At 44.9% G+C, this 27,594-nt stretch overlaps 1 protein-coding gene across 1 annotated transcript in view; it reads left to right on the top strand.

Annotated features, from left to right (window-relative positions):
* Positions 1 to 27,594, top strand: part of Slit3 (slit guidance ligand 3) — a 562,044-nt gene that overhangs the window by 376,016 nt on the left and 158,434 nt on the right. Inside the window, exon 5 of the mRNA XM_077797769.1 lies at positions 3,454 to 3,525. Coding sequence (XP_077653895.1) covers positions 3,454 to 3,525 — 72 coding nt within the window. The remainder of the gene's footprint in view (positions 1 to 3,453; positions 3,526 to 27,594) is intronic.

Genomic DNA, 27,594 nt, shown 5'->3' with positions numbered 1-27,594 from the left:
CGGAAGCTGGAAAATGCACTTTAGCTAATGCAGTTCTTTCCTTTCAGACCCCTAATTATTTAAAAAGGCATCTGGGTCCATGGTGCCACTTCCCAACCAAGAAAGCTTTCCCCGGCTGCCATCTTTCTTTATGTCCCCAGAAAAAATAGCACACTTTGCCTCCCTCCCACCGCCCTACTCCAACCTTGTACCTTTCCAATGTAAAAAAGATTTTTTTTTTTTTTTTTTTTTTTTTTTTTTTTTTTTTTTTTTTTTTTTTAAGGATCCGCTCTGGTCACTTCCAAGCATTTCTGTGAGCTGCTTGTCTGGTGAAGGGTACTTCCCAACAATCAATTGGCCGGAAATAGGCTCTTAGGCATTATGGATAGATTTTGTTGTTTTTATTTGAGTGTCAGCCGAAAAATGGTGGCTCTTGTGTCTCTTGTGTCTCTCAAGAATCATACTTAACAATAGCTCTAAGCTCTGGCATCATGCTGAGATAAACACACTATTAGGAACCCTCACAAAGGCCCTGCGATAATTGTGAAGGGATAGTTACCCGAAAATGAAGCACCCAGCCCTGAACCCTCCTCCACGCCCCATCAGTAACACCATTAAAGTTGTCAGTTTGTCAGCCCACTGGAGGTATTTATGAAATCAATATACAATCCCGCAGATGCATGGCAGCAGGATTGTTAGCTGGAGAAGGGAAGCTCAATGGAAAATAAAATTAATGAAATTTACAAGCAGATTGTCACGGGGAACAGATAAATTCCCTACTGTTTCCCTCAGTCGGGGCAGGGGAAAAGCAACAGTAAAGAGGAAGAAAGCAAACCATGCCTTAAACTGGGCTCAAGTCAGAGCAAGGCTGAATATATTTGCAGAAAGAACACAGCGACCAGAAACCAAAGCAGCTGCCCCACCCAAGAGCAGGATTTTGCCTGAATGACATATAGGATACCTCCCGTGAATACCGTCATATTTTTCTGTTTAAATATGGCTCTCCTATCTTCATCCTGCCACATTGCAAACCAGAACTTTTGTAGAGCTGCTGCTGCTTCTGGTGTGTTTCAGGGTGGGATGCCTTCTACTCGAAACGGCTTAATGCATTACTGGGATACATGCCCTTGTTCCAGCTTCCAGCCACGGTCAAGGCTGACAATTCTAAACATTCTCCTGTTTGTTTCCCTTGCCCCTGATTTCCCTCATCAGCTATTTGTCAGATGTGTGAGTAGAGCTCATCTCCCAGAACCACCAAAGATAACAGCCAAGCTCGGGAGGGTGGCAGGCAGGGGCTTAGTGGCCTGTAAACCAGCTTTTGCTTGCCAGAAAAGACGGGGCCCACTGTGGCTGCTGCAGGCTCCCGTGAAGCCCAGATGCCTGGTAGAAATTGCATTAGTTGGATGACAGGACCTGGGCCCCTTCTCCAGAAGCTGATGGAGAGCAGCCGAGTGGCCTGGGTGACACTGCCTGACCTCTGCTGTCATCATGGGCTTTGTTCAGTGCCCTGACTCCAGGCTGGAGCCCTGCTCATTGAATCAGGCCTGGTTGGGGGAGCCGGCAAGGGGGCTCATTGTGCATCTAAATTTACTTACATCAGTTGCAGACAGAAGAAACTGCATTTGGATGGGGGGCACCTTGTTATGCAGCCCTGGAAACCTGTAGGACTCACAGCGCAATCTGACTCCTGCAACCTGCCCGAGGTCTGAGTCTTGTTTTGAGAGGAGCAACAGACCTTCCCAATCTCTAGCATTCTGAGTTGTGGCTGTTGCTTAGAGCACATTTAGCTTTCTCAGCAGGCGAGAGCAAGAAGTGGAAGCCTCTCTTCTACTTTCTGTTTTTCCTCCTCCCTCTTGCACACTGTTTAGACAGACAGCCCATGTTTTAGTTAGGGTGGTTGTCTGACCTCTCCTTTCAAACATACAGGGAGCCATCCATAGCTTTTGACTGGGAGCTCTTAAAAAATCAGTATGTGAGCATCTGTCTGAACAATCTGTCTATAGGTCAATTCAACAAGGATGTGTGTACCCTGCATGCCAAAGCTGGACAAGTGTCCCTGAGTGTATGGGTAGAGAAATTTATCCCAGTGTTTCTTTAAATGGCAAGTAAATCAAATCAATGCCGGCAAAACAATTTGGGATCATATAGCCATCCATACAATTGGGATGTTATATAACCTTTAAAAATGTTGGCATTGATGTACTGGGACAGATGTTCTCAATATAGTAAGTAAAAAATAGTTTATAATAGACGTATATTATGAGGTGAAATTCATACATATTACTCCTAATTGGTAGCAGTGGTTATGTCTGAGTGGTTAATTTTTTGGCCTTAATATTTGAGGGTTTTTCTGTGTGTTCTTTTCAAACTAAAGCTATGTATATGTATGTAGACACACACACACACACACACACACACACACACACACACACCTTTTATGTCTGAAGAACACACACAGAGCTGATTTTGTCCTTAGTGCCGTCTCTGCGCACGCGTCCTTCCACACCATCCTCTTTGGAGATGCTCCTGCAGCCGTGATGGTGCAGAACTAGCCTTGCTTGTCGCACAGAGTGTTCTGCAGAGTGGCTGGTGTGCCCTGGAGGCCTGATGGGTCTTTACAGATTGATCACTTGCTGAGATCCAAGTGGGCTTGAAGTCCAAATGAAAACAAGTGCACGTGCTTGGTCGAGCAAGAAAAATAAAACCAGAAAGCAAAACCAAACAGCTCTCATCATCTGTTGTTTGGAAAGGAAACTCAGGCTTCAGGGCTGCTTAAACCCCCAGAAAAGACTTGGCTTTGAGCCAGCTGCAGGACCCTCACCCTATCCCTTGCCTTCCTCAAAACAGCATGTCGGTGCTGCTTAATGCTAGACAAGGTGCTGGGGGACCCCTATTTTTGGAACAGTTTGTAGAAATGCAATTTAAACTCATCACACTTGTCACTAAGAGCCAGGAGGCCTCCGGGGGTCTGTGGGACTCTAGAATATGCTGAAGTGGTCATTCCCATCAGAAAATCAGATGGCCAGACTCTGTTCCCATCCCAGATGACAAAAGCAGAGAGCCTCGACGTCAAAGGACAGCCTGAGAGACAGGAGATTGAGTGGTGCTGACCTCGCAGTGGGGGAGGGATGCTTTGGGGAAAGGGAGGCACAGAGGTCTTCTCTGGGAGGTGGCAAAACAGAGAATTGGGTGTGGAGCGGCAACAAATAGCCCAGAATCTTGGCTCATGGCCTGGAGGTGCAAGACCACCCACAGCGCCCGCCCTGGAGGCAGCTGCTGGCCTGGTAACCATTTCAGCAAAGGCCATGCTAGCACAACAATGTGAAGGCTTGTAGGGCCTGGGCCTGAGACTAAACAGTCCCCAAACACCTCTGACCCACCGGGAGGCAGCCTCTGGGAGTTTTTGTTATCGTAATGAGATGCAGAGAAAGCAGCCTGGCTCTTTAACTGGTCTCCTCTTCTCCTCTTGTTTAGAGATCTGAGTGAAAACCAGATACAGGGGATCCCACGGAAGGCGTTCCGGGGCATCGCTGACGTGAAGAATCTGTAAGTGCTATTTTTGTTGCTTTGCTGCGGATGTGGTTCACGCGGGCTCCCTGGCCAGGATGAGGGAGAGAGAAGGGACAGGAGGGTGGTTTGGACATCTTCAGAGATTGAGGGCCGTGTGTAAGTGTTTTCCACAACAGCTTCACAAAGCCCTGCGCTTCCTGGCCATTCCACAAGCATTGGAATCCCACACCTGGGTCAGAACCTCGCATCACACAAGCTGGACGGCCTTGGTGCAAGTCATTATCAACTTCTGTAAAATAGGGACCATAGTGTGGATGTTGTATGCGCTAAGAAAATGTTTAAAAAGAAAAAAAAGGAAATGATTCATTCTTAGTAAGTATTGAGTAAACTGGAGCTTTGATGATGATGATGATGATGATGATGATGATGAAGATCTCTTATAATCAGTCCCAAGAGAGACCCCTGGGACTTACATCCCAGGACCTTGGGGAAATGTAGCCAAATCCATTTCCTTTATGCTAGATTTTTGCTTGCTTTTTACTTTTTATTTTAAAATCATCATTGATTGACAGGATGTTTTTTTAAGAAAAGAAATAGGGCCCAGATCCATGTGCCAATTCCCCGGGGTGACACCTTACAAACCAGGAGCCAACAGCAACACCAGGAAATTGGTGTTGGTGCCATCCACAGACTCACCTTCAGACTTCCCAGGTACCCACACTTAAGCTCACACATGCACTTGTTTGTGTGCACATGGATGACTTAAGTGTGGGTAGCTGTGTGCAGTTTGATCTCAGGTAGAGTTGTCCTGCCATCACCAAGGTCAAGTTCCATCTCTGAACTCACCAAATAATCCTGATCCTTTCTTATCTGACCCCAGGCTTTGCTCTTATCAGTGACTCCTGGGCCCTTACTTCACATGGTGTGTGCCTTCTGAACTCTGTATACACCTATGCCCATGGGCTGGGGACATGTTTTTGGAAAGGGCCACAGAAGACAGTCTGGTTTGACTGAGGAAGCCAGTCTGCCCTCCAGCCTCAAATTCAATTTGAGAAGTATTGAAGGAGACTAGGAAGGAAGGAAGAAAGGAAGGAGAAAGAGAAGGGAAGGGAGAAAAGAGACAGAGAGAGAGAGAGAGAGAGAGAGAGAGAACCTACTTTAACTGTCACTTTTCCCTATAACAAATGGAGGGGCTTGAGTTTCCTGGCACACCCTAGGGAAGTTGATGATGGCTTCCAGATGCGTGTTATCTGCCTCCCCCGTGGCTGGGCCTCAGCGGAAAGCTTTTGGTGTTTAACGTGCAAAGAACACAGGGGGCAGAGGCATCTGTGGGAGTGGAGGGACAGGGAGGCAGAGAGGACTTCGCAGGGGGCTCTGGGACAGAGGCTGCCTGCTGCGTCCACTAGGAGTGTTTGCTGAAGAGCAGGAGAGGGTGGGACAGGCACAGCCACACAGCCATGAGCCCCTTTGCAGGACAGGTGTAGCCTCACTTAAGAAATAACTTCTGGGCTACAGTGTGGCTCAGTGGTAGAGTGCTTGTCTATCATGCTTAAGGCCCAGGATTTAATCCTGGGTGCTACAAAAAAAAAGGGCTGGGGGTCAGGGAGGGTGGAAGAAGGAAGGAACTTCTTAACTTTCTTCCACCTCCTCTTGAAAAGAAGACACAAACCAAACCTAATAAATAAATAATGATGGACACTTTCTCAGCCAGAGGTGGTACTTTTAACATTTCAAAGCATTTTTCCAACATTTCATTCCTTAGGAACTTAAGAGTGAACAAATGAATCAAAACCAATATATTGTGTTAATCAGCATCCCAGAACTTCAGGGCAGGAGAAAATAGAAGCCCAGAGAGGGGCAGTGACTATCTCAAGGTCAACTGTCACCTGGCTTCCTAATGATTGAGCCCCAAATGAATGTATTATATATATAAAGATCTGAGTCTGGAGGATGGAGCACTAGGCAAACTGCTCAACCACTGAGCTACATCAACAGTCCATGGCACTGATATTAAATGGATCGATTATAAACCAGACATAATGTAATGATGTAGAAGTGTGGCCATATAGTTACAAATTACATTTTTGATTCTCAAGAAAGTGATTAAATCCCACGGTGATTATTAATAGTTGTTCATGTTTATTGGGCTTTGTGTTTTTATTATTGAGAGTTTACAAGAGTTGTTTTAACTCTTATAATGTCTTTAACCATGCAAAGGCCTTAGAGGTGAAAGGTTCGAAATGCCTAAGTTACCCCAGCATGTGGCGTCAGGCCCACCTTCTAGAAAGAAGTGTAAGCAAATACAGTTTGAGTAGCCCTTTTCCTAAATGCCTGGACCAGAAGTGTGGAATATTTGCATATACAGGAGATATTGTAGGGATGGAACCCAAGTTCTAACACAATTCTTTTTTGCTTCATATCCACTTTATGCACTTAGCCTGAAGCTGTTTTTATACCATGTTTTTAATAATTCTGTGCATGAAACAGTTTCCCCGTGTGGACTTTTCCATTTGTGGTGTCCTCTCCGTGCTCAAAAGGTTGGGTTTTTGACTTAGGACTGTTCAGCCTTTATTTATTTCTGAAGAGACTGAGCTCAGCAGGAGTCGGCTTCTGTTTTGTTCATACCCAGAACCAGCACGTGGTCCTGGGGGAAGAAGGAGTGTAGTAAACCCTGCTCAGAAGCAGAATCAACTTGCCAAACTAAGGGCTGTTGAACGCTTTGTGCTCCTAAGCAGTCGGCGACGCACTTGTGGGGCAGAACCCCTGAGACCCCAGAAGCATAAATCTTGTTCTCCGGGGACAAATAGGATAACCGGGGACAAGAAATATGTCCACCCAAGAGAAAGTTCAGTAAAATACCAGTCAACAAGAAAACGCAAATGAGTGCCTGTGTACAGCCAGAGGCTGTCAGAGAAGAAAAATAGCTTTTGGCAATGTGGCTACGAGGTGGGGGATGGTTTGGGCTTCTGTATGAATTATACCTGTTCTAGGTGCTAAGTCTGTGACCTTTGTCATATGACACTTCTAGCCTAGGTTTCAACCATTGTAACATAAGGACGAGAATTGGACCTACCTCCCAGGATTTTTGTTAAGGTTAATGAAATAATGCATATGGAACAACTCATAAAGGTATTTAGAAAGTTCTTGCTGCTGTTGCAGCTGTATTCCTTTGTTACTAACAGTGAAGATTTTAGCTGGTCCTGAACAATATTAGAATTCTGAATAAATGAGGCAGATGATGCACATAGGCCTCCAGAGGTGTGTGTGTCAGGGGGCACACACAGTGACATCTCCTGGCTTTGGGGGGATGATGAGGCAGAACAGTAGGTGACGAGGTTAGATGGGTGGTAGCCAGACAGTGGTGCCTTGCCTACAAGGAGGCACAAGCACCAAAAAAAATGGCCGGCTTCTGACCCAGAGTAGGTCAAGGCAAAAACCATTCTGAAAGAGGAAGCAAGGACAGGAGGAGGTGGCGAAGGAAGGGCTGGGGCAGGAGATGAGGCTATGGTGAGCTGGGGAGAGAGCAGTCAGAAGTCAAGAAAGGAGGAGTCCAAAGCAAGCCACCCGTGGGGACCAAGCCAGCAGAACTTGGTGACAAAGGGTTTCTAGAGGCAGGAGCAAAAGAAGTATCAAATTAGAGTTCCAGGCTCCGAGAGTCAGGGCACGGTGGCAAGTCTCAGAGACATTCATCCACACACCCATCAAAATATCGTTTGAGCACCTGCTGAATGCCATTTCTGGGGAAAATGGAAGATAATGATCTGTGCAGATGTGTGAGCCCTGTCTTCTTGGAGCTGCCCTCCTCAGAGGCTGAAAGGCTCTGGGGAGAGCCAGCCTTGGAGGATCAGGAGTTGGGTTGTAATAGTGCTGAGTATGAGTGATGTCCAGTCTCAGGGGCAGTGAAGACAGAGCCCCTTCTGTTAGGATACTGGTGGATCTGCCCATCCTCTCTTGTTTCTGCTAGTTGAAGGAACATGCTATAACCCCCTACGTCTCTGGACCCCAGCTTTCCTGGTTTTCTTAAACATGAGGGAGTTAGACTAAATAGCCCTATTGCCCTAAGAGAAAATGTCATGTGGGTAATCGGAGATGTAGGATTGGAGCTGAGAGTACATTTGTGGAGGGTTAGCACCCAGTGGAAGTGATAATGAATTGTAGATTTAAATGCACCTGGGGGCTGGGGGCGGAGCTCAGTGGTAGAGAGTTGTGATTATCCTGTGCAAGGTCCTGGGTTCAGTTCCCAGCACCACACTCACACAAAACAGATGCTTTGTAGAAATTAAGTTAGTATAAAACCTGTTAAAGAAATATGTGTCCATCACCCATGTGGAGGGTGTCTACCTTTCGAGTAATCAATAGCAAGCTTTAAATCTCAGGGGTGTACATCCTTGCCCTCTTCTGAAAACCAAGCCCCCAGCCTTTCCCATCACATTGTGTGAGCTCAGGGGATATAATTCATCTCAGAGTTGCCTTCCCTGACCCTCTAAGGCAGCCCCTACCTCCACTGTCTTCCTTCCCTACCCCATGACCCAGTGATATTTCTTTACCTGTTACCTTAAGTAAAATAGGAGCAGAAGATAAATTCTTGGAGTACATTATCAGGCTTCAAACTAAATGATAAGTGAAATGACAGCTGATTAGGCCTATTCATGACACCATATACTTTATGATGAGGAGAAAATCAAGGATTGTCTATTTTTGAAAAATAATTCAAAATGTAGTGTTGACATGAATTGTCTTTGCTTGCTCTGACATTTCCCTTTAAGAAGAAAGGGACTGCAATACCCCTATTTTCCAGATGGTAAAATTAAGTGTCCTGGGCTTCCCACCCAGCCAGCCATTGGTGACACACCCAGCATCTTGTGGACTCTAGCCAGATACTTCTGTCTGCTCAGATTCCCCCACACGCCAGCCAGGGGGAAATGCTGCTGGAGGCTGGAGCCCCACTCACCTGAGCAAGCAGCCAAGTGTGTGACTTACCAAATCCAGGAGAAGGGATGCAGGGTGTCTGACACCCGTGGAACTGGGAGCCATTAGTGTGCCACTGGTGCTCAAGGGAGCTGGTGCCCTGCCCCCTCCCAGACAGTGGAAGGAAGCCCCTAATTGCTTCCTGCTTCTCCAGAAAGAAGAAAGAGTAATTAGCCGGGGGTGCCACTCCACGCAAATTACTGAAAGCTGAATTTATGGGCTGGTCCCATTCTCTGCTGCCTGTCTGGAAGCACAAGGGGTGCTATATTTAAAAAGAGACAGGCAGTTATCTGAACAAATTGATCTGGAGAAAGACCCACAGAGGGACTGACCTGTGGTCCGGCATGCACCATGCCCGTATTAAATGCCTACTATATGCAAATACTGAGCTAGTCCTGCCGGATACGGGAGAAAGAGAAATCTCAACCAGAAAGATATAGAGATAGGACAGAAAGAAAGGAATCGGAAAAAAAGGGAAATGATGACAAGCCACCATCCAACGGAGCGTAATAAGAAAAAGACAAAAACCAGTATAAATTGTGGTTTTTTTTTTTTTTAAGTCCCCTTGTCCTGTCTTTCTGAGCAGTTATGTTTTCCTCTGTTTTTCGGTTTCTATTTGCGAGGACTCTGTAGGACATGCATTCCAGAAGGGAAAATCAATAGCCCCTGTCTCTGCCAGCTAGCAGAATTTGGAATTGACGGCTGCAAAACAAAGCCAGGCGGGCGGCCTTTGTGTTCTCTCTTAGTCTGTGCTTCGCACTGCCTGCGTCTGCCCTCCCGCTTTCCTGAGATTAATGAGGGCTGTCTCCGCCCCAGTGAGCAGGCGGTCATCTTGTGTGAGGGGAGGGACCCCAGCGCCCATTCACTAGTAGCATCTTCGCCTGCTAGTCCAAATGCAGCCCTTGTCTAGAATGGCATCCACGCTCCTGGTGCCCCACTAGGTGCTACATGATCTGGGTCCTATCTGGCTCATCTCATGCTTCCTGTGTACACATTCATTCCCTGAAGGCCCTGAGCTCCTTCCTGCCACAGGACCTTTGCACTTGTGGGTCCCTTTGCATAGGATGCTATACAATTTCAGCCCTCCACACAGCCAGCTCTTTCTGATCTTTGGGCGCTCAGCTCAGAGTTGCCTTCCCTGACCCATCTAAGGTAGCCCCCACCTCCACTGCCCTCCTTTCCTACCCCATGACCCAGTGATATTTCTTCAAAGCAATCATCACCCTTTAAAATTATCTTGTTCCTTTATTTATCAACTCATCTGTGTATGTCACACAGAGATTTTGCCTGTCTGGGTCACTGGCTGATGTCTGCCATGCCCAAACTGTTCATGGCAGAGAGGAAGGTTGACTAAAGCCACATCAAAGAAATGAATCTGTTCGTTCACTCCACAAGCACTTGCTGAAGCCTGTTACCCAGCAGCAATTACGTGCAATTGCTAAAATGTCTCATATGAAAGTAATATTATAGGAAGGGTAAGACCCTACAGTCCAGCAAGAAGGCAGACTGATAAACCAATCGTTGCAGAACATGGGCCAGGGCTCCAATGGAGGTAAGGACAAGGACATGGGAAAGCCCAAGGAGACACATGTGATTCTGGCTTCACTTAGAAAATGGTAACGGGCTTTGAAGGATGAGTTCATACAGGCAAGGGGCATTCCCAGCAAAAGGGAAAGCTTGTGAAAAGTCAGCAAGATTTGCAAAGGGACAGAGGTATGTGAAAGGGTTGATGTTTCTCAGAGCTTGGGGCTGGAGCACACCCAGCAGTTTGAGGCAGTAAAGGGAGATGAGGCAGAGAGCTGAGGGAGGACCTTGAAGACCATGATCTGGGGAGCACGGGGGATCCACAGAAGGGCTTTTAACAGAGAAGGGACACAATGGGATCACTATTCAAGATAGACAGCTCCAGCAACAGCGGGGAGAGGGCATTGCCCAGAGGAGACAGTGACGCTGGGGCAGGGGTAAGGAGATTGTGCGGCTGATCAGGAATCCTGGGGGTCAGGATCAGGCAGAGAAAATGGGCCCAAGAGGCAGGGTCCAAATGCAGAGGCATGAGGGCTAACTGGGGGGTTGAGAGGGATGGTTGAACTGAGTGCCTGAAGTGGGCTTCTGTGCAAGTCACCTCTGGACTCTGATGGGCATGGGAATGTGCCCAGCTCTCCTCATGAAAGGAAGCTGCAGCTTAAAGTGGGACTGGGGAATTCTGCCTGGACAAGGCAGGACAACCCTGCTCCACAACCTTCCTAGGGCAGTGAGCTGCCTGGGTTTTTCTGCTCTGCAATCCTGGCTGAGCCCGTCAGGTCCAGAACTGCTGCTAGAGGAAGTTGCACTGGACTCCAGTTGGCTAAGACCATCCAAACAAGCCGCCTAAAGGAAGGGATCGCAGATGCCTTCCTTCCTCTCTCCCTCTCTCCCTCTCTCCCTCTCTTCCTTCCTTCCTTTCTTCCATTTTTCTATTCTTTCTTCCATAAATCATCTTGAGCTGTTACTCTTGCCAGGCCCAATGCTAGTCCTGGAAATAAAAAAATGATTAAGATACAGCCCATGCTCTTAAGATTTCTTTTTTCTTTTTCTTTTTTTTTTTTTTTTTTTTTTTTTTGGTTGAAAAGGGAGAGGAACAAATACATGAAGAGCATTTGATCTGCATGCCCCTAGAGTGCTCTTCTCCAGCTGCCCTGTGGCCAGTGGGCTAAGTGCTCAATAAATAGCAGTTGATTTGTTAAAGATTTGGACACAGGGGGCTTATGAGGTATTTGCCATGGACTGAGATTTTTAGCTCCAAAGAGAAATGAAAAGGGCTTAAAGTGAGAGGAGATGGATATTACTGTGGCAATCACACTCAGAGACTCTAGTAACTGTTGATGTTCTGAAATGAGAAAAAAAAAAGAGAAGAAACAGGTAAATTAGACTCCATCAGACCGGCAGAGATATGGGAGGCTGTGGTAAGTGCCCCATCCCAGAAGTTGTACCTGGGCTGGGAAGTTGCATGGGTGACAAGCATTCTTTCCAGGCCACAATTATACCGTTGCATAGACTTTATTGGTGGCCCTCTATTGGGCTTCGAGTATTTCCCCCAACACTCCATCCTACATTATAACTGTCTTCATCTGCAAGCTGTACAAAGGAGGAGGCCAGGCTGCCTTGTCCAGTGTTTGATGTTCAAGAAGTAGGCCTGTGCCTGGCCTCTAGTAGGTGCTCAATGAATAATGAAAGACAAAAGGATGAACAAATACCTTTCAAAAGAGATACTCTCATTTAGAGGATGCCAAAGCCCTGAATGAAGAAGATGATTATATCACAGGAGCCAAGAATAAAATCAAGGCATCAAGAATAAGCCCAGGGAAGCCTTTGTGTTTTCTAAGATAATGGAGACTGTTATTCTTGATCCAGCATTAAAATTTATTATCTGGGACAATTTTATTTGCAAACCATTTTTTTAAAAATGCATGACAGATATTTAACCCCTCTGAGCACAAAATCCCCAGGAAGCAAAGTTGTTAAAACAAGTATCATGGCTCTGGGACCCTTAGGTTGGACACAGGGAGCTTATGGGATATTTGCTGTTGTCTGGGATTTTATCTGAGATATTTAGCTCTAAAGAGAAATGAAAATGGCTTAAGAAGAAAGGAAATGAGTATTACTGTGGAGATCACACTCAGAGACTCTAGTAACTACTGATGTCCTCATTCTTTATCTTATTGGGGTCAATTGAGGACAGTGATTTTAAAGTATAAGTTTTAGGTCAGATCTGGGCTTTTTGTTTGTTTGTTTTTTAATTCCAGTTTGGCTTCTGACTATCTGTGTGACTGGACAATTTTCCTAACTACTCTGAGCCTTGCTCTCTTAATGTATAAAATGGGGAAAATACTAGAAAGGACTCAAACAGAGAAATTATGAATTCAACATTTGTACAATACGCTATTGTTTTCAAAAAGCCTTCCTACATACTGTTTAATTACCCCAGCAACTTTGCAGATCATTAGAGAGAAGCTTATTTTTCTCTAGACATTAAAGGGGAAATTGAGATCCAAAGAAATTCAGGAACTGTCTCAAGGAGAGGGAGTGGGTCATGTGGACTCTCTCAGGATCCCTCAGCCCGGACTCCGAGTTGGTGTTTTTCTGAGTGGTTAGCTGGGAAATCTCTGAGATTCGGGAGGCTGGAGCACAGTTTGAAGGAAGCAGCAGATGCAGCTCAATGGGGAGAATTAGAAGGTGGTTTTGCCTTCCAGCTCCAGCTAAGACCCGAGGCACAAGCAAACAGGCTGTGACTGTCACAGCCCAAGAAGGATTTCTGAGACCATCGAGATTGTCCAGAAGTGTAACCCTCCTGGTTTGGTTTCTAATGAAAAGACTACTCTCTGGAGCAGCTTCAAGTTTACAGAAGAATAGGGAGGAAAGTACAGGGCATTCATGGTGCCCACAACTCCACAGTGCTGTACCCAGGCATATTCTCCCACTAGTAACCCCTCATGGGGGTGACAATTGTTGTGATCTCTGACTTAATATGGGGTCATTATTAACTGACACCCATTAAGGCTCACCCTTCATGTCGCATGTTCTGTGGGTTTGGGTTAAATATACAGTGACGCATAGCCATCATTACGGCACAGTCTTACTGCCCTAAAACTCCCGTGTTCCGCCTATTGATGCTTCTCCATTTCTGAGCCCCAAAGTATAAGCTTTCAAATGAGCAGATAAAGCTCTTCATCTTTTCAAAATAGCTTACATTTATTCAGTTTTTCAGAGTATTAAAAACTAGTGAGATCCTGACTCAATGGTTAAGTACCTCTGAGTTCCCTGATACCAAAAACAAACTAGAGTCTTAGGGGCTGGGGGTATGGCTTGGTGGTAGAGCATGTGCCTAACATGTGCTAGGCCCTGGGTTCCATCCCCAGCATAAAACAAAAAGTTTTCTTTTTAATTCTTTGGGAGATGATAAACGATATCCCCAATAATTGCCATAGAGCAAGTCAGCAGGACCAGAGCCAGTTTCCCAGCCCCACATAAGGTATGAGCATTAGCATCTATCTTGCAGAGACTTATGGTCCACAGCACCTGCCCAGGCCTGGATCCTGCTGTCTGTGCAGGTGGGGAGGAGTGATGGATCATAACCAAGCACCAGTCTCCAGAGTGGAATCCTGGTTCCTACCACCAGTGTGATCCTAAGCAAGGTCACACCTCTCCTTGTCTCAGTTACTCCATGTTTAGTAGAAATAATATCACCCTCCTCATGCTATTATAAAAAATACTCATCTTCAGTGCTGCTTTGATTCCATCTGAGGGCATTAAATCAGCTCAAGTTGTCATATCTAACAGGCCAAATTTTCTCTTACTTGACAGATACAAAGAAAAAGGTTATGTTGACAGTGTTCTGCTCTAAAATAACCCTAACTTTAAAATATATGTGTATATACATCATCTATCCTTCTCTTATTTATTTCAGCAAAGATAACTTGTTCTCCTTTATGGGTTATAATGAACCAAGCATATAATAAGTCAGAGGAAAATAGGGGTACACTCTCCACCCACTCTGACCCCTCACCCTGTTCCCTCTAAGACACAGAAAGTACTAAAAAAAAAAAAAAACAGGAGTGCTGTTCAGAGACAGCTCTGCCATTAACTACTGCCTTCCCATGGAAGGCTGAATTATGGCCCCCAAAATGCCCACATCCTAATGCTGGGATGTTTGATTCCATATCCTCTGCAACAAAAAGCACTATGCAGATGTGATTAGATTAAGGATCTTGAAATGGATAGATCATCTGGGGTTATTCAGGTGGACACAGTGTCTTAAGAAGGGTCTTTATCAAAGAAAAGACATGTTCTGGAAGCAGAGAGAAGGCCACGTGACACAGGGACTTGTGATCCACAGCACCTGCCCAGGCCTACCTGGATAGTCCCTAATCTGTTAGAAGCTTCCAGAAGGAACACAGTCTAGCCCACACCTTGACATTAGCCCACTGAAACCAGCCAGGGCTTCCATCCTCCTGGACTCTAAGAAAATAAATTCATGTTGTTTTAAACCACCATACTTCTGGTAATTTGTTGCAGCAACTGTAGCAAACCAATACTAGTGCCACCTCAGCTGGCACTTAAGCTCTTGGTCTCAGTTTTCTCATCTATTAAAATAAATCATTGGCATATGATCAGCAGATTTCAAATTGTACTCTAAGAAACTCTACCATTTTAAGAGACTGCAAATAAGATGTCACTTTTCAATAATGATAAAGATCTAAATCATCTCTTTAGACATTAGCGTTCAACATGAGATTTTGTGCAACAAAGAGCATAGTGAGAAAAAATAAATAAAAGGCTTGAAAATCACTAGACGGAATAGATAATCTTCCAGGTCTGTTTAGATGGTAGAGTTTGATGATTCTTTGAGATCATCTTCCAGGAGGGAAGAACAGAGAGGAGCTAGGCCTTGGCAGTGAGATAAAACTCAAGAACAGCACCACAAACCCAGACCAGGTAGGGGCTGCAGAAAAGAGTATCAGAATTATGCCCAACTGGTCACCAAGCTGGACTTGTAGCAGGGTTGAGGGGCTGGGCTGGGCTGGGCTCACTGAGCAAAGTTGGATGTTACCTGAGAGGTGATTTTCTAGAATGGGCTGAGAGCTTCAGTCTCCCAAGGATTGGTTCACGATTCTGCAGTAGGGCTGAGTCCATCAGTGTTCCTCCCACCCTCCCTTCCTGCTTTAGCCCTGGATAAATTGTTCTGCATCTGAAGGAAATGACTAGGAGAATTCTCCCAAGCTCTGGTGCATAAAGCTTGCTCAGCCAGGGATCAAAAAATATTTGCTGTGTGAATAAAGAAGCTGTTTGTACAGGCTGTAGGGCTGGTGCTCAAAGCGTGCATTCTGGGCCCTGATAATGCCCGGGTGCATGCAGGTATTTTATGGAGCAGGCTGGTTGTATCAGAAGTGACAGATCCACGTGCACAGCTGGGGCCATGCCAGAGCAAAGCACTTCCCTATCTGCCACAAGTGCTCAGCTCTGTAAATGGGTGTGTTACAATGTGTCCATTTACATCCAGGGCTATTATTTGCCATTGTAACCTTTTTTAAAGCTGTCTCTATGACCAGTCCCCAGGCACAAGTGCACAAAACTGGATCACTTCTAAATGCCAGTGTTCTTGGATACTGTGTCTGTCAGGAAAACTACCTGGGCAGACAAATAAGTCATCAGTGGCTGAGGTTTCATTTACCCAGTGCAGGGTCTAACAGGAGGCTCAAGATTGTGCAGCTAGTTAGTATTCGGTTATGAAAGTGGCACTCCTTTCATAGAGACATTTCTTGAGCTCAGGGATGGTATATGTGCCTGAGATTTCTATGAAAGCCCATAACGTTGGTAAGAGTGCCCACATCTCCTCCCTGTCCCCCACTCAGAATGAACATAGATAGGCTGCCTCAAGAAAGGAGTAGCCACCTAGAACAGAAGCACTCTGTTCCTAGGTGTAAGTCCTCACAGGGCCCTGACTAGGCACCAGACTCAACTCTCAGTGATTTCTGTCTATTATCTCCTTTGATCACAGAAACATTGTGATTATTAACAGTTCACAGGTGGTAAAATGGAGACACATAAAAGTGAAGTGATTTTCCCAAGGTCACAGAGCTGGGATTTGAACTCAGAGAGCTAAAATCTAGAGTGTGTCACCTGAACCATTAGCTGTACTGTTTGAGGGCCCAGGTTAAATCTACAAGGGAAAGAAAGATAGTTAAAGAGGGAAGGGAAAGGAAGAGGAAGTGATTTTGCCTGGAAATACAGACTTCCAGTGTCTCTGGAAAAATCCAATGTATTAGCACTGGATCCCTTGCCCAGGCCAGGGCTGAGTTTCAGCTTGGCTTCTGTCCCCTGCAGTGCTGTTTTACTTGTCCTGCAAACTTCTAGAGAGTTCCATTATCATCTACACTCATTTAAAGGAGGCATTAGTTACCTTATCCACCTTAGAAAGACTCCCAGTCTTTGGTGGAATAACCGGGGTTTCCTCTTTGTGCTCCACTAATTGGTGAATCCTGAGCCCTCTGCTTTCTCTCTCTTATTTTTCTTTCTTGGAAAAGATCAGAGAATTGGTTCTTATAAAGCCCTGACAAGGTATCAGACCCAGTTCTGGGTTAACCCTTACCTGAGCCATAATTTTAAGTGTAAAAGTTAAATGAGATGCCATATGGGAAAAACTTAGCACACACTTGGCACAAAGTAGATCTTCAATAAATATTACCATTCTGCACCCCACACTCATGTATCCTGCCCCTTTCTTTATGCAATGAGAGGCTATCTATCTCACAGTGGAGATATTGGGGCTGGAGGAAAGGGAGAGTTTGGTGATTTGGATTGGTGGTCTTGGGAATTGCCTCTGATCTGATATGTCAAAGTTAAGCCCTTCAGTAAGGGCTTATAAACTCAGATATCACAAGTTGACAAGTGACAGTTAGATGCAGCCTGGGTGCTATTCAGGAATAACGATGACTAAGTGGAGACGTGCACTCAATCTAACCATCACTCCAGTCTGTTCCAGCAGATGCTTTGGGGGCCCAGTTTTAATAACTTTTATTTTTCTGAAAGAACCAAAAAAATTAAGCTACTATATCCAATCACTTGATTTTGAGATGTTGGCACTTAATACAAAATCTTTTTATGTCCTGAGGATTGGGCAGGCAATACAAATCAATGGTAGAGCACTAGCTCGACATGCACGAATCTCTGGGTCTGATCTTAGCACTGCAGAGAGGAAAAGGAAAGGAAAGGGAAAGAAAAAAAGAAAAATCTAAATAGTGAGTGTTCACACCATGCAGGTCAAATCAATCACCTGGGGGTGAGTGCAGATTTGACCGTGGACTTCTGACTTGGAGTGTTTGAGGTCAAACACTCGGCAGGAATGGGGTTTGCAACATCAAGGTATTGACCGGGCCCATTTCCAAAGTGGGTGACTTTGCACTATTTTCCTTTTATTTGTTCATTTATTATAGAGCTTTATAGTATACACAGTAGTTGGGTTCATCCCAACAAACTCAGACATGCATGGAAACCTGCTATTTTTCTAAGACATGTGCCAGTGGTCATTTTCAATGAAGCATCCCAAACCCTCCAAATCCCAAGGAATTGACACTTTCTTTATTTTGATTCATCATTATTTATTTAGACACATTTTTGCCTGATACATGCACATCCATGTGACTCTTCTGTCACCAGCATCATCTCAATCTATCACTGACTGCCTGTTCTTTGCAAACAGAGCAGAGGTGGGGACTCAGAAATTCCTAGAGCTTCCTTCCTTTATTCCTGGCCTACCCTAGAATTGCTCTGCATTTGCATTTGCATTTTTCAGAACAGATTGAACATCCTTTATCTGAAATGCTTGGGACTAGAGCTCAAATATTTTCAGATTTTGGAATACTTGCAAATGCATTGCGAGAATATCTAGGAGACAGGACCCAAGTCTAAATAGAAAATTGATTTACTTTTTAATACACACCTTGTATACATAGCCTAAAACTTATTTCATCCAGTATTTTTAATAATTTTGAGGATGAAACAGTTTCATGGTGTAGAATTTTCCACTTGCAGTGTCATGTTGGCACTTAAAAAGCTAGAGTTTGGAGAATTTAGGATGCTGGATTAGGGTTGCACAACCTGTAATCATTGCATTGTTTCATTATGGCCATGTACAGTATTGTGAGAACCACCTGTCTAGAATCTCCTGTACCTTACTAAGAACGCAAGTTCCTGAGCTCTAAATGAATGAATCATAATTTCTGGTCAAGGCCAGGAGTCTGCATTTTTCACCTCCTCTGCTGACTCTGTAATGACTGAGAACTACCAGCTCACTGAACAAGGACCTGGCCCTGAAATGAGGAGAGAAGTGGGTTTGAGTCCCAGCCTCTCCACTGGTCTTGAGCAAGTTGCTGAGTCCCCTCCACATGGTTTTTTCATGAAGACCAAAAGTTGTACCTAAATCAGATAATGTTTAGAAGGCAGTTAGCAGTGTTCCATAGTAAGCATTTCAAACATTGATTATGATTATCTCATGTAAATATTAGAAAAAAACAATTTGAATGGTGAGATTATTCTCTCTCTTAAAGATGAAGGAATTTAGGGGCTGGGGTTGTAGCTCAGTGGTAGAGCACTTGCCTAGCATGTGTGAGCCATTGGGTTCAATCCTCAGCACCACATTAAAAAAAAAATACCTGGAATACAGATATTGTGTTCATCTACAACTAAGAAAAAAATTTAAAAAGATGAAGATATTTATACTCTGCAAATTAGGTGGTTTGTCCAAGTCACTCAGGAGAGCCAAAATATGAACTTGCATTAATCTGACTCAGATTATTAATGATTCTTAAAACAGTGGGAGAAATCAATCCAGAGTTAAAACAGATTGACGCATCCTGGAGGAGACAAAGGGAGTGTCCAGGCAGGTGGACAAGTCTCTGCTGAGTAGAGTGGACTTTCTGGGTGTGCTGTTTGGTATCTGCCCAGGACTGGGGAAGAGAGGGACAATGGTGGTGGTCCACACTGTCTCCTCTGTGTCTCCTACCCAAGCCTTTGTGGCTTTAATTTGTCAATCCCTTGGAATGCTGTCAGGGAGGAGGTCCCACATGGTGACAATGGATTCAGGGCCTGGGAGGGTCTCAGCGGAGCAAAGCCAGAAACAAAGCTTCCCTTTAAGTGACTTGGAAGGTTTTTCTCTCCTGAAACAGGGCAGGGCGGAGGAGCTGTGGTTTCCTGAGAGCCTTTTGGGGTTTCTCCCTATGAGTGCCCCACAAGCTGTAGCTGGAGTCTGGCCCAACTGCACCTTGGAAAAATAGCCCTGCTGGCATGAGCTGCTGCCATCTGCTGAGGTCATTTCATCTGCACGTCTTGTAGAAAGACAGAAAGGGGCATAGCAAAGAGATGCCAAGACAGGACGCACCAAGCTTTCTCAAACCCAGTTCCTGGGAGGATGTTTACCTATGATCAAGATGGGTGGGAAGGTGAAGCTGATGAAAGCTTCTGTTAGGAGCAAGAAAACAGCTTCAGACAGAAGTTAAACCATTGAACAAGGTAACCAATATATTTTTAAGATTTTTGTAAAAAAGCAATTACCAAAGCACATGTTCCCATTTAATGAAAACAATAAAATACAATGAAAGGTATATTAAGTTTGAATGTAGTTTAACATGTGTGTATATTTACATGAAAAAAGTCTGAAAGACATAAACTAAAATACTAACAATAATCACCTATAAGTGATAGAAATTTATGTGATTTTATCTTTATGGTATAACTTACCTATTATAAAAAGCTCCCAACCATAGTGTTCTACATACTTTGACAAGTGAATATTCATAACATCTCCACCAAAAAGGTCCTTTACACTTCCATACACACATACACCTCCATACACACACACACACACACACACACACACACACACACGCACAGACACGCACAGACACACACAGACACACACTAGCACGTAACCCACCATGCGTGGATTCTGCCAACCACCAATCTGCTTTCTGTCATTATAGTTTTGCCCTAGAACTCCTTCACATAAATAAGTCATGGAGTAAGTTGCCTTGTGTAGACAGGTTCTTGCACTCTGCTTCGGCTTATGTCTGTGGTCTGGCAGCACTTGGCTATTTTTTACAACAGAGTAGAATGCCATGGTAATGGGTTTGCTCCAGTCCTTATCCATTCCCCGGGTGATGGGCTTTTGGGCTCCGATGAATCAAGCCACCATGAAGATTCATTATACAATGTTTGTGTGCTGTGTTTTCATGTCTCTTGGGTAAATAAAGAGTGATTTTGTTTTACTTTTCACTTTATCTGCTTTTTATATTTCTACAATGAACATATACTACTCAGCAACAAAGATAACAAATAGCAGAGAGGGGAGAGCCTGTGTGTTCTAGGTGTGTTAGAAAGCTAAGATAAGTTAGCAAAGAAAGGCTTAATCAATACCTGGTGGTCATGGTGTCTTGATTCCAGAAAGCTCCTCTAGCTCCTTCCCAGGAATTTAGATGTGATTAAAGAGATTTCTTTTCTGTAGCACCTGGTTAGAATTCACAGGACACAGAATTGGCAGGGGTGGGGCAGGCTTTTACCTTGACAGTGGTAACAATCGGTGTGACCCCTTCACAGGTAATTTGACAACTGTGCACACTGAAAATACACATGCTCTTCAATCTATCAACTTAACTTTTATGAAGAGAGAAACTCTTTCAAGTCTCCAAAGACATATGAGTAAATGTCATTTGTAGAAGATGTCTTGGGAGCCATCAAATGCCCATCAATAGGACACTAGATAGAAGAACCCTGGTATGTTCATTATAGGGAAGTTGGGAGAAAGGAGATTGATCTTTGTATCTGATACAAAAGAACATCCGAAATTTGGACATGAGAACACAAAGCGCACAGTGGTCCGGACACTTTTTAAACATTTGTGTTTTAAAACAATGTACACTTCTGCCTCCACACCCAGGTCCTATGTCCCCCAATTCAGTAATCACAGATCAAAAATATTGGGGAGATGCTGTGTTTGTACTGGACACATACAGACTTTTTTCTTGTCATTATTCCCTAAACAAAGGGAATAATAATAACAAACATTATTAATAATAATAACAAACATTATTCCCTAACAACCATTTGTGCAGTGCTTGCACCACATTAGGTATTGTGAGGAGTCTGGAGATGATTTAAAGTGTACAAGAGCACAGTCCCAGGCTCTGTGAGACACCAAGCCATTTTACATAAGGCCTTGAGCGCCTGCAGGTTTGGTATCCTGAGGGGGTCCTGGAACCCATTCCCCACATATACCAAGGAATGACAGGGCTTGTGTGTTCTTAGATGCTTTCATAAATGTGAAATACTTATAGACTCATTCATGGGAAACTCTGATAGCAGTTGCTTCCAGGAAGGCAAACTTCAGAACCGGAAGCCAGGGCCAGGGAGGTTGTTTTTCACTCTTTTATACTCTTTGAACTTTATTTTATCATGCATATGTATTTATGTATTTAAAGTTATTTGAATTAAAGAAACCCATCTGACCTCAGCCCAGAGAAGGGGTGAACTTTTGTTCACTCACTTCTCTGGTTCAATGCCAGGAAGGCACCTTCCCCAGCAAGAGCTCACAGGACACTGAGCTGGCTGTGTCCGTGCCACCTCTGTCCCTGCCCCCGTTGACCTTCCTTAACTGGAAACTACCATCACTGCTGCTTGCGTAGGAACAACCACGCTGACCCACAGCTGTGGCGGCCAGGTTCAAGTGAGGGGAATTATTTGTATTCCATGGGCATCTCTGATTGTGGCCTTGACCAGCCCTGAAATATCTTTCAACAACAAATCACCAGCAGTCAACCCCATGACCTTTGGAAAATGAATTTGCCCGCCGACAGGCCGGCCCCAGTTCTCTTGCCCAAGTAAAATGTCAATTAGATCACTGGTTGAATATCGCTTTTGTCTACTTAAGCATAATCAGTTCACAAACCTTATACGTTTGCTTGCTTCTTTCTAAAAAGAGACACCACTACACCCAAGTTCCAGGTGGGATCCTGGCTATATGTGGTCACTGAAAAAATCCAGATTCACTGGGGAAATACAAATATTGAGTCATGGGGCAAATTCACCTTTGTGATGGTGTGAGCAGGCGATGCTTGATGTGGGTCTGCCAGCAGCTGGGCTCACGGGGTCTCCTTCCTTATTCCCAGCCCACACTGTGACCAAGCCCAGACAACCAAGAAGAGCCCGCTTCCCTTAGATGTTCTTTAGGAATCAAAGACAAGAGAGAAATGGGTGGGGAGAGGGCTGAGTAATGGTGATTTGGCCCAAAACATTAAAAGTAAGAAAGAGAGGACTTCCATAAAATTTCGATTAGATGTCATCAGTTTTTGGAGTTTTCTATATTCGAGACTTAAGACATATCACAGGAGTTGAAACAAAAGTAGTTTTCCAAATTTTTCCTTAACCAAATGTTCCTGTCTTCATTCTCTTTAATGTGACTTTTCCCTCCCACATTTTACTTTAAATATCCCAAAGGATTCTTTTGACCCTGTGTCAGCTCTAGGTATGTTTTCTAGCTCCATGAAAAATGAATACACCCCAGGTCAAGATTTGCAATTGTTCTAAAGCTCTGCTTTAGAAACGGTTCTGCTTCTCTCTAAAGGGAAGGCTGGTCTCTCCAGTTACGTATCCCACAGCCCTTTATTGATGCTTTGCTGCTAATGTTAAAAGGGTTCATCTTTGTGCTGCCCACTGAATTCCCAAGCCAGGGCACCTTGAGGAGTTGCTTCATTGTATACCTTGGAGATTGAATGGCTTCTATCAAACTTTCTCAGACCCTCATTATATGTCTCAGGCCATCCTAAATCAAGGGCTGGCCCTGAACTTCATTTGGGTCCACTGTGAATGTGTCTCACCATGTTAGCAACTTCCCAGCAGTTAAGAGGGCCCTTGTACAGTTTGGGGAGCCAGCTGTCAACCAGTATAATTGAGATGTGGATGTGCAGATTTTCTTGGCTGGTTGTTCGTTGTCACAGAAGATGAATCTTCTTGGTAAACTATCAATCCAAGAGCTTTTTCTGGAATTGCTACTTAATGCAATTAGATTTTGAGAAAAAAAATGATTTTCTTCCTTTGCCCATTTTGCTTCTGCAGCAGGTCTGAGAGGTGCTTTTGTGAGAAGTGGGTCTGCCAGCATGCAGCTCCTCCATAGCTGCTGGCTCTCTGCCTACTGATCAGGGGACTTAGAATTCACTTCATTCTGCAAGCTAAAAAGGGTTTTAAGAAATAAACCATACAATCTAAACCATTCCTTTTTAAAACTGGAAATTAAATTTGTCCAGGATCACTTGAGAACTGGTAGGAGCTGTCCTGGGGTCCTTTGTCCATGTTGGGGCACTAGGATGATTGAATGATGATGCAGAGAAGTCAATGCCATTGAAATGTTACTTATCATTCCCTCAGAAATGACTGTGCCCATGCATGGTTGCAGGGGCAACACCAGAACTTGTCAACCGGCAGAAGCAGGCACCAGGGGAGACCTGGGCCATGGCTTTTGCTGGGATTTCCATGGGAAACGCAGGGTAGGGAAACAACTTAGGTCTGGCTAATTAGAGTAATTAGTGGGTCTTTGGGAATGGGGGCTTCCCTGACTGTTCAGTTCCTGGCCCACAGTTGACTTAGGGCAGGGAAAATATTGGATTGTTTTGTGAGATAGATGAAGGAGGTGGTTAAGGGCATGGGCCCAGGATGGGTTGGTTTTGTGTGAAATGTGAACTTACCAACAGTTGAACTCACCAACTCAATATCCCTAGGAATTTTAACTATCTCTGGAAGGGGCAAATTCTTCCACCTGGTAGGCTTCTCCATTGCGTGATGTCAAACCACCATAAAATACAGAAAACAAACAAAAAAAATGACTATTCCTCTAAATCCCTAGGACTCCTCAATTCCTACCCATTAACACCCACCTCCTCACCACACTGAAGCCCAAATTAGATTGAGAGAACAAGCATCCCTGAATCCTACAGCACTGCAGACCTGAAGACACAATTCAATTACCATTTATGGTCTTAATTTTTTCCACTGGTGTTTCATGTGTCATTCTTCCTCCCCTAAACATTGTGACTGAAGGCATAAATGATCAAGCTCTGACTTTTCTGTTAAATACTATCTTATGATTCTAAGTAATTCATCCTCTCTCTAATCCTCTTCTGCTGAAAATAATGGACTTGGACCCAACAATCCCTAAGATCACTTCCAACACCAATATTCTATGAGTCTATAGTTATAATCACCCAGAGGGCTGGAATCTTCTTAAGAGAAGTGTGGCCCATACTAGCTGAAGGTAAATTGTTTATACCAGTCAGCTTTCCATCACTATAATGAAATACCTGAGGCAATTAACTTCTAAAGAGAAAAGGTTTACTTTGGCTTTCAGTTCTAGATGTTCTAAAATCCAAGATCTAGTGACCCCATTCATTTGGGCCTCTGGGGAGAGCAACATGTCATAGCAAGAACATATGGCAGAGCAAACTGCTTTCCTTATGTTCATGGACGTGAGCCAGCTATAGAAGAGATTGGGGTACCCCAGTCCCCTTCAAGGTATGTCCCCAGTCCCCTGAGGACCTTGTAGTAGGCTCCCTCTCCTTAAAGTTCCACCACCTCCCAGTAGTGACACCCTGGGGACCAAGACTTTAAAGTATGGACCTTTGGGAGATATTCAGCATCCAAAACAGTACTGTTAATGATATAAAGGTAGAAAAAGGTGCTCTGATTTAGGTGGATGGGTGGGTAGGTAGGTGGTTGTTTCCCAAAACTCGCAGTGTTTCAGTTGGAATCTGGGCTCAGAAAATAAGTCCAAAGAAGAAAACTCCTTGGAAGACTTTGACATTACATCCCTCCTTCCCTTCCTACTCCATCTCCCAAATAAAACAAAGAGATCACCTTCTCTTCTACACACACCCAACCGGTTCTGAGTTCTTCTCTGGAATATGTGAGATGCATAAAATAACCAGTCCCTTCAGATCTCTAGTTGGCAAATACAGAGACAGCATTTTCAGTCCCACTGAAGAGTAGTTGTCAGAAACCTGCCATTCACTCAGGGGCTCTAAGTGCTCTGTCAAGCTTTAACTTGATTAAAATTGAAAACCACATTGCCTGAAAACCAAACGTGAAATCGAAATCTCTTTACTCGGTGCTCTTACATTCTGAAGACTGGGCTTATGGATTATCCCCTGTTAATTTATGCCATCTCTGTGCCATACATTAATTTTGAATATATTTGTTGAAAATTTCCTGTAGCTTGCATTTATGGTTGTCAAAGGGGCTTTTATCTTGAAAAAAATGGTGCTGGTTTTAATTACAATTCTAAATAGCTTCATAACCATCGCGAACCCTGGATTTACATCATCTTTATGACAGCCGCGCAATTCCTGCTTTATTGATTTTGTCATTTGCTTCATTACAGTTAATGCAAACCTTTTGTACAGAGACAATTCTGGTGCCGCTCTCTTCTTGGAGGGGCTAGGATAGAACATCGTGACTGAAATAGACCCCATCCCTCCACCCACCCCCTGCTTCCACCGCAGTGCTGACCCAAGGAAAAGCAGATGGGAAACATTTCCAAAGTGGCTATCCATCATTGGCAAAGGAAATGTTAGCTCTGATTACCCAACCCTTTCCTTCCATCGGATGCATTCCGACTTTTCAGATTTGAAGTCCTGGAGATGCATCCCTTACTGGAACAGGGCTACTGATCTCACCCCACTCAGCCTCAGGTAGAAGGCTGGCAGCAGTGACTTCTACCTTCTACCTTCCACAAACAACCCTTCAACCACGGATCTGGGAACCACAGTACAGGGGATGGAGATGGGCGTGACATGAGCTAAGACTATTCCCAGGGTGTGAATGCCCAAGAAAGCAAGTGAGTGACCTGGGATGGAAATGGAAACCTTGGGAGACAAACTAGAAAAAGAAGTTGTGACCAAAAAAACCAATAGCACTGGGAGCTCAGGAAGTATAAGGAAGTATAAGAAGAAGGCTCATCTGTTGGTAGCCGTGTGCACAGGTTTCCAAGGCCAGGAACAGGTAAGGGTGCTAAAAAGCTGCTGGGTGCCCAACAACTACGGAAGCTGTTTCAAGGGCCCAGGGGGACAAAGCCCAGAAAACTGAGCAAATGGAGTCTGTATAGTGGAGAAAACAGCAATTTTGTTCTAGAAATGAGGATTTTTTTTTCCACCTCAGGTCCTATTTGAAAGGACCTTGTCTTTTCACATCAAAGCCACAGTCACCCTTTAATAAGGATATAAATAGGATGAACTTGTCAGGAAAAGCAGTGTGGGTCCTTAGACCCCTCTTGGAGTGGGGACTCATTTCCATGGCACTCCAGTGGGAATCTCAGAAGAAGTCTGTTCTCTGTCTTTGCATCTCGGGAACTCCTCTGAGTCACTTAGATTGAGGGTGATTCCCTTTCCCTCACCTTCAGAGCCTGTGTCCCCCATTTCTAGACTTTCATTTTTCCTGAATCCTGTTGGCTATGAGAGTTCAACTGGGCTTTCTAAAAGGTGAAAAAAAGTATTGAATGCTGTAAACTTTATTGGATGCTCTTTAAAAGTTGTCTTGTGACTCATGGGAGGGAGAAATGTGCTACTCTAAGACATGGGGGAGCCGAGCAGGAAGGGAGACTTCAAGGAAGGGGGCTGAAGGAACATGAGCTGGCCACGTGTGGAACCCCCTCGACTTGCAGAGGCGAGAGGGCTGGCAGCGTCCTCACGGCAGGCTCTGTGGGAATCTCCACTCGAGCACTCTGGAGGCTCTGAGCCGGGTACTTGGCTGCAGCAGACGTTCATAGCACGTTCATTCATGCTGTATTCTCTTCCCACCCAACATGCAGATCTCCAATCCACCCGGCACCCTCCACTTAGCTGTTCCAAACAGAAGGGCAGTCACACATACCTTCTCAACACACCATGAAGAATAGAATCTGACTCCTCAGAGAACCTGTAACGCAAACTGGACAAGCCCTCAGGGTGCACGCAGGGCCTGGGTGAAGGCTCAGCAGGCCTGCAGGTCAGCTCTGCAGGCCCAGAGGCACTGCTACCAGTGCTGCTTCATTGAGAGGGACATTTTAGCCCTGAGAAGTTGGGCCACAACCCACAAGGCCAAAGATCCTTGCCATCTGATTCTCAAGCAGAATGCTCTTGGTCTGCTTTTCCCAATAAAGCAGGCCCCTCCTGCCGGCATGGCCTGCTCTGGGCAGCGCCTCTGGGCCTCAGGTCCCTTTTCTGGAGTCAGGAGGAAGTAGACCCTTCTTCAGGCCTGTCGTGGCTGACTGAAGAGCAGCGGGTGCCGTGGAATGCTCTGATCCTGGGAGCTGGAGAACTGGCCTGCACTCAGGAAGGCCCAGCACCCCGTGGGGAGAGGGTTCAGTGGGGCTGCTCTGTTTCCAGCCCTTTCTCCCATGTTTCTCTGCCCTCTTCCTCTGGCTCAGTGCTTGGGGATTTACTCAGCTGCAGGTGATGAGATGGATATGAGGTGAACCAAAAAGAGCTGGGAGGGAATTTGGAGACAGCCTTAAGGAAAGATGATCATTTTCCCCGGCCTCCCACACAGGCCTCCCTCGCTTGGAGTGAAAGAGGCTTCTCTCTCTGC

The sequence above is a fragment of the Urocitellus parryii genome, chromosome 1, assembly GCF_045843805.1.
Source record: "Urocitellus parryii isolate mUroPar1 chromosome 1, mUroPar1.hap1, whole genome shotgun sequence".
NCBI classification, from domain to species: domain Eukaryota; kingdom Metazoa; phylum Chordata; class Mammalia; order Rodentia; family Sciuridae; genus Urocitellus; species Urocitellus parryii.
The sequence above is the reverse complement of the archived record's forward strand: the minus strand, read 5'-3'. Positions and strand labels throughout refer to the sequence as shown.